Raw genomic sequence first — 8,294 nt, forward strand, 5'->3', positions numbered from 1 at the left:
GAGTCATTCAAGATCCACACACTCTCCTTTCTTCTCTAACAATACGAAGCACATCTTGTGCAGCAGGGGGAAAAAAGAAAACATGAAGTTCCGGCAACAGAGACCAGGAGTAAGAGCATGAATATCGACCTGTACAAGTGGACATGACGTTTTCCAGGGCAGTAAGGGGACCTGTCTTACTTGAGAAGAAGGCTGTATATGAATGACACAGGACACAAGGCTAGATAGATGTGGTGGAACCAACTTTTGAAAGGCTCTGAGAGCCAAGCTAAGGAGTTTAGATTTTATCATCACTGCCAATTTTTTTTTAAAGAGAAGCATATGTTACAGTCTCCATTTTCTTTTTCTATTCATTTCTCAGCCCACTAACTTTTGCTTTCATCCCCACATCTCCTGCAGCAGAGTCCTCTTAAACTTATCCTTCACTAACGTATTTATTTAGTTGCCAAAATTAAATTGGTTCTATCTTATCTTACCACTCTGCCACATTTAGTGTTATTGACTCAATTATCCTCCCTCCTGGAAATATTTCCTAGCTAATTCTTTTAGCAATAATCTTTTTCCTTCTCCAAACTCCTGTAGCTTTAAAAGAGACGTGATCTGCCATCAACCTGACTTCTCTTGGTACCCCATCTTTATCTTCCTCCCTCCTATACCAGGAAACATGCTGTTACCATCACCCCTTTAATGAATCTGATCACATCCTCCAGAACTGTTTCAGTAGCTATGCCAATTCCTCTCTTAATCTACAGCATGCCCCTCTCTCTAAGCTCCTCAGCCTCTCTACTCGACTTCTCTCTAGCCCCATTACAAGTATTTCCTTAATGTCTCTCTCTGCCTCTCATCAAAGAAGAGGAGAAATCCTACAGTTCAGAGATCAGAGTATAAGTGGTCAAGGGTCCTAGGACCGTGACATAATGGAGGTTCCAATGAACTCTGGCCAATGAACAACCTCAGCACTAGCCAGAGGATGGGCACCCTTGTTTGCAGATATGCTGATGGTGTGATCTGAGTATACAAGTGTGAGACTCAGGCTGCTATAAACGGCTCAGCATTTAATGTCATAAGTGTAGATCCTCCATTCCTGCACAACAGTAGGGCAGTGCCCAATACCATTTCCTTCTTTTATTTTTCTTGCAATGTGTTTTATTATAAGACAATTTATCTGGACATGACTCTTCTACTTGATCAGTTCTTTGCTTCCAGGATCTTGATAGACATAGAGTACTTCTTTGTCCAAAAGAGTAAGGAATAGTGAGGGCACCAAGGCACTTTGTCTTGGCAACTGTCACATCTGCCCAGAGCCAGCAACAGTACAGTTCGTCTAAGCCTCACCCATACAGCAGTCAATTGAAAGTGAGTTCTGGGGCCGGCTAAGTGGTGCATTGGTTAGGAGTTGGCTTGGGACGCCAGCTCTGAGCAGCAGGGTCCTGGTTCGGATCCCACATGGGCCAGTGACGTTGTGCACTCTACAGCTAAGGTGGTGAAAAACAGCTCGACCCGGAGCTGGGCTGCCGTGAGTCACTGGAGACGGTGTAGACTGCAGTGGGCTGGCCAGCAGCGGGTGTGAACCTTTGTGAGCTGCTGTAAGCAGCCATCCAATGGCCAGCGAGCGACTGCCTCTCCTGGGAAGAACGCAATGATAATACCAATATGGGCCAGTGAAGTGACATTCTCCACAACTAGACTGAAGAACAAAAGGATAGCAACTTGTATGTCTGTTCCCTTTCCCCAATTCCCCAACACTGTTCCCCTCCCCCAATTCCCCAATAAAATCTTTAAACAAAAAGTAAATGAATTCTGGAGACACTGTTGTCACCTAGGGCTTATTAGAAATGTAGAATTTCAGGCCCTGCTCCAGACCTACTAAAAGAGAATCTGCATTTTAACAAGGTCCCCAGGTAATTCAAATGCACATTAAAATATGAGAAGCACTGAATTCTAGGATAATGATCATCACACTTTATCATGCCTAAGAATCACCTAGCTGTCTCTTAGAAGGCAAATTTCCAGAACTTACAGTGGTACGTCTGCTCAGGTAGGTCTGGGCTAGGCCATTTTGTATTCATCACATAAAATGATGATATGTACGGATTATGGACTTCACTCTCAGAAACAGCTGTCTAGTTGAAGCAAAAGAAAGAGACAAAGCTATTACTTCTAACAGGCAAACTGTCCTGTTTATTTTAGGTGCCATGACATATCCTGAGCCTCAAAAAGAACTTGTTGATGAATTGATCAACTGACTGTTGGTTGGAAGGCATTCTCCTCTGTAAAGATATCGCAGGGAACTTGGAAACGGGAGAGCCTACAGATGTGTAGACTGCAAAGCAAGCAATTATTTGAGCTCTCCAGAAGACCAATGAAAGAGCACTAAGAGCTGAAAATAAAAATGATTTCTTGGGCATCATTTCGCCAGATTCATGCACTTTGCAGGTGTGAGTAGTAAGTCTTTGTGAATTCTACTCTTGCAATCGCTTTGAGTATTCCATTTGTCAAAACTACGCAGCTAACAGGAGACAGGACTCTGATTACCATGTAGCCTAAAAATAAAGCAAGAGCTCTGTGAGTTGAATATTTGAAAACAAAATGATCAAAAATGAGTTATTTATTCTAGGAGCAACTGAAGTTAAATGGAAAAAGAAACCTGGTCTAACTTCAAATAGGAGAGAGGTAAACCTTCAAATAGTAATATATTTGATCATATGAAGCCTATAGGAGAAACCTTAAGTTTTAAGGGCTGCCAAGTTAAAAAATTAACTGCCAAAAAAAAAAAAAAGAGGCAAAATGATGTTTTCCTTGAAATAGTCCTTGATAACCTAATTTACTCGCTTAGCAATTAGACACTAAGCACTAATATGGCTTGTGCTTTTCCTTATAAAATATACGAAAACACACATGCCCACCTTGTGGTATGCTCCATTAGAAGTTATCTCCTAGTGCAGAACCTCCCTGACATTTAAGATGTTTGTATGTTGTGCACAGTGAAAAGGAAAGCAGCAAGGTTGGACGAGTTCTGAAGCTAAAGAAGGTGATGATACCGACTTGCTGTGGCCTCACTAACGCCTAAAGTAAGACTTCCACGTCATAGAGACTAATGCACTCAGTTTCCTGTTGCATTGGTCTTTCTTGCCAAACACAATTCCACACACCATTTTAGACAAGAAATAAATCACAAGAACCACAGATAATGATGCATCCACAGCTTCAAAGGTCAGCATCTGAAATGAGGATCTTTTAAAGATGCACTAATAATTTATAAAGGGATAAAATAGAGAGCTATTCTGTGTCTTTGAAATTTCCTACTCATTATCTGCTATTGACAATGTAGAATTCAGATGCATGTTCACTGATACTGAGACCTGGAAGCAAGCACTCTTAAACTTTGAAGGTAAGGTTTTATTATTTAATCTAAAACAGATCTGAATTCTCTCAGTTAATTATTGCTATAAGGAAAGCCCATACAGAATGTGTTCCATTTAAGTTATTATTTATTTGTAGATGCACCCTCAACTTTTAACTAAAGCCACAAGGCAAGTATTCTCAACCAATTGCATTGGTATACATTTTCTAAATACTTTATCTTAAAGAATATAATACCAAAAAGTAGAGTCAGAAATTAACCCCAAAATAGACATTCTATGATTGGGTGTTGAGGCATTTTTACGGCCAAGGTAAGTAGCTAATTATACCTACATTAAAATTTGTTCTAGGCTAAACTTTCTCTGGCTCCAATTTATAGGGTAGCACAGTTGGGTGGGGGATCTCCATTCATCTTGTAGGTGAGAAGTGATTCTAATTTACTTCCTAGGAAGTATCCCAGTAGTGTCTGTGAGTCAAGGCGATGTGTGACACGGAAGCTTTCCATTGTGACCAAAAACTACGGTGAATGCTGCTGCCCAGTGCCATCCAACAGAAAGCCAGGAGCTTCAATACAGGAAGCGGCACATCAAACCTTAGTAACAGTGTGTGACAAGTTTCAACTTGTTTAGTGCAGTCAGTTGGGTATGAGCTACAGTTGAGAGACAGTGTGTTTTCAAGTGTGCCATAAATCATGGATCACGAACAACGCATTAACATGAAATGGGCAAACAGTTTCATTCTCCATCATGGCAACGCTTCATGTCACACATCACTTCTGCTGTACGGCAATTTCTGTCAAATGAAAGTATTACGGTGTGTCCTCAGCCACCTTATTCACCGAATCTGGCACTGTGCGACTTCTGATTCTTCCCCAAAGTCAAAATGACCATAAAAGGTAAAGGTTTTGAATCAATTCAGGACATCAAGGCAGCCACGATAGCACAACTAAAGACTCTCACAAAAGAGGACTTCCAGAACAGTTTCAGAAAGTTGCAAGAATGATGGAATAAATGTGTTCGAAGACAGGGGGAGTATTTTGAAGGAGATTAATGGCAATGTGTCTTTTACTATAATATATGTATATATACATATATATATATATTTTTATTTAAACATTCACCATATTGTTTGATCACACCTCGTGCCTGACAATTGGTCGAAAAGTTTTTACTGCTTTAGTATGATACTATGTACCTCAATGGAGGGATAATACCACTAAGAATTTTAAGAAGCTCACTCTGTACCCTCTAAGGTAATTGATAAGTTATCATTCTTCACATTATACAGGGGAATTTATGTATGATTTCAGTACTAGGAATACAGGAGCATCTCCTTAGAAATTGGTGGTTTTATTCTATGAACATTAAATTGAACAACACATTAATGTTTCCTTTTTGCACTGACTTCAAAAGAGTTTAACCCAAATTGTGGTTCCAAGTTTCAATAAGTAGTATCACTGTAGTAGTTTCAATCTTTGTTCTTTATATGTACTTAATATTCATCTTGCTTTGCTTAAAAATCACTTTTCTTTAAGGTATGTTAAACGTCCTTTATATATCCTTTAAAGTATCCTTAAATCTTTGCTGAAAGACAGTAGGATATACTGTATTCTGTCAACCCAAAGATATGCCTCTTTTCCACACTTTTACATATCCAAAATAAGGATGAATCCTATAATCTATTTCATTTAAAAGGTATACTTGATAGTACTTTTATGTTTTCCGTGGAGGTTCTTAAAGTATATACCTTATTAATTTACAGCATTTTAGATGAAAAAAAAATGTGGTAAATCAAATAATCACAAGAAACAAAGTTGTTTTACAGTATCTACTGACATCCTAGGTTTTTCTGGAATCTGCACAACTGTCAATGTCTACACTTACAGCAATGAAAAATGACATTCAAATTTAAGACATGGAAGCAATGCCAGACAGTCACTGAAAGCTAAGAATCAGGGATTGTGAGTAAGAAGGTGTTTTTGTTTTTAAAAATCCTAAATGTTTTCACAGTCAGTGCCCATCTGAGAAAACCCCATGCTGTTTTGAATGTCCCTGAAAATTAAGAATGACTAAATTATGTTCACAATTTCACTATTCTGTATTTACTGAAGTTATAATAAAATGAAACAAAACTAGGCTGTTCCAAGAAAGAGTAGAAACAAATCTGAAACCACAACTAAAATATTCTTCAGTTAACACTATGTTAACTAAAGGATTCAGGTGTGCAAAATGTCCATTCCCACCAAATTCACCGTCTTTTCATTGCAGTCTTTGATTGACAAGGGCACTGGCTCTGACATTTTTCTTCTTTAAAATTAGCAGACTCCAATACAGGATATACACACTCTACAGGGAGTAATGGACAACGCTGGGATACAGAAAAAAAAAATACCAGCATTCTGTGTTGGTTTTTGTCTAAAAATATTTTTTAAATTATGCCAGACTAATGTTTCATATAAGAACTTACACTGGCACCTCCACCCATCCCTACATCACATTACCTTGAGCCACATATAACAAATGGGGTATCCTGAGGGAAGGGTGGGGTGGGGGGACACCAATCCAAGGAATTGGCAGTAGTGGCCTTACTCTTTAAAGTAGATCTGGTTATGTGCATTTAAGGATTGACTGATGTTCTTGTTCTCTCTCTCTCTCTCTCTCACACACACAGACCAGAAACTTAAAAAGGCACTTGCAAAGAAACTGAAGTTTGAAGATAACACTAAAAAAGCAAGCAAACTGTAAAAAATGCAGAGTTGACCCTCCCCCTACTCTTTTTTTTCATTAGTTTCAGGTGTACAACACATTACAATAGTTATACCTTTTACCCTTCAAAGTGACAACCCCCCTCCCCCAATCCACCGCCCCACTCCCTGCGCCAGATATCATACATATCTATTACAATTCTATTGACTCCACTCCCACACTATACTCCACATCCCGTGACTATATATATATATATATATATATATATATTTTTTTTTTTAATTATAGTTGACATACAATATTATACAACATCAGCTTCAGGTGTACAGTGCAGTGATCAAGCCTCTACCCCATCCATGAAGTGGTCTCCCTAACAAGACATGTGGCCATCTGACACCCTACAAAATATTTACAACATTATTAATTATATTCCCCGAACTGTCTTCATATCCCTGTGGCAATACTGTAGTTACCTATTTATGCTGTCTAATCCCTTCCCCTTCTCCCTCATCCCCACCACCCTCCCAACTAGCAACCATCAGTTTTTCCTCTATATCTCTGAGACTATTTCTGTTTACTTTGCTTATTCATTCAGTGTTTTAGATTCCACATATAAGTGAGATAATATGGTATTTGTCTGTCTCCAAATGACTTATTTCACTTAATAGTCTCTAGGTCCATCTATATCGTTGCAAATGGTACAATTTCCTTCTTCTTTATAGCTGACTAATACTCCATTGTATAAATGTACCACAGTTTCTTAATCCAGTCATCTACCAATGGGTATTTCGGTTGTTTCCAAGTCTTGGCTACTGTAAATAGTGCTTCAATAAATATAGGTGTGCATATAATTTTTCAAATTAGCATCTTGGGTTTCTCTGGATAGATACCCAAGAGTGGAATGGCTGGGTCATAAGGTAGTTCCATTTCCAGTTTTTTGAGATACCTCCATACTGATTTCCATAATGGCTGCACCAATCTGCAATCCCACCAACAGTGCACTAGGGTTCCCTTTTCTCCACAGCCTCACCAGCACTTGTTGTTTGTTGATTTATTGATGATAGCCATTCTGACCAGAGTGACCCTCCCCCTGCTCTTAACACAAGCTCTTTATGTCAGCTACATTATGAGGCTAAACATTATAATCACAGCTGAGAAGCTGAAATATGTACTTACATCCATTGTTACTATCAAGGACTCTTATTCTAGTTTCCTTGAGGTACCAGCTAATGATGGCCTAAAGCAACTCTGATTTGTAAAACTTTAAAAATGTTAAGCATACTGAAGATTTAGCCGTATTAGTTACATATTATATATTTATTTGTTTTTAATGAAAGTAAGTTTATTTATTATTTTTATTATTGTCACTGGAGAAGACTTCCTGGTGCTATTAAACCCCCTTCTTTTTCCTTTGGTCACAAGACTGCATCAATCGATTGGATTCCAGGGAACAGACTGTGAGCATCGGTGATGTAAGCTCTTCCCAACCTGGTCCATTAAAATCCTCCTCCATATTTCCATCATTGCTGACAAGTTTGAAACCCAGGGGTTGGAGATAATAAAACCATAAGCTGGAAGCAACTGAAGTCCCTAAATTTGATCTTAGGAGTGAGTGACACATTTATCATAAAGATAATGCATATTACATAAGTAGAAGAAAACTTCCATTATGCTAAGCCTCTAAAATGTTAAGGATTATTTGTTATAATAGCTAATGCTCACTCCATCACTGTATTATTACAGTGAATAATAAATAATGTTTTGAAGTTTATATCATGATTTTAAAATGCCTATATTTATGTATTATTGAGATATAATTGACATATATCAGATTTATTTCAGGTAGACAACATAATTATTGTATATATGCATATTGCAAAATGACCACCATAAGTCTAGTCCATCACCATACGCAGTTACAATTTTTTTTCTTTTGATAAGAACTTTTAAGATTTACTCTCTAAGCAACTTTCAAATATACAATATGATATTATTAACTATAGTCAGCATGCTGTACATTATATCCACATTACTTATTTACTTTATAACTGGGAGTCTGGACCATTTGATCACCTTTACCCAATTTTCCCACCCCTGTCCCCTGCCTCTGGAAACTATCAATCTGTTCTCTGTGTTTATGAGTTCTTTGTATTTCTTTTTTGACTCATTTCTCTTAGCATAATGCCCTCAAGATCCATTCATGTTGTCCCAAATGGCAAGATTTCA

At 38.1% G+C, this 8,294-nt stretch overlaps 1 protein-coding gene across 1 annotated transcript in view; it reads right to left on the minus strand.

The window, feature by feature from the left end:
• The window catches only part of LOC109377520 (catenin alpha-2-like), a 130,121-nt gene extending 122,871 nt beyond the window's left edge, over positions 1–7,250 (minus strand). The window contains exon 1 of the mRNA XM_019633893.1: positions 7,245–7,250. Within this exon, the coding sequence (XP_019489438.1) occupies positions 7,245–7,250 (6 nt within the window). The remainder of the gene's footprint in view (positions 1–7,244) is intronic.
• Between the last annotated feature and the right edge of the window lie 1,044 nt (positions 7,251–8,294).

This window comes from Hipposideros armiger, unplaced genomic scaffold (genome assembly GCF_001890085.2).
Source record: "Hipposideros armiger isolate ML-2016 unplaced genomic scaffold, ASM189008v1 scaffold_1432, whole genome shotgun sequence".
Taxonomy (NCBI): Eukaryota; Metazoa; Chordata; class Mammalia; order Chiroptera; family Hipposideridae; genus Hipposideros; species Hipposideros armiger.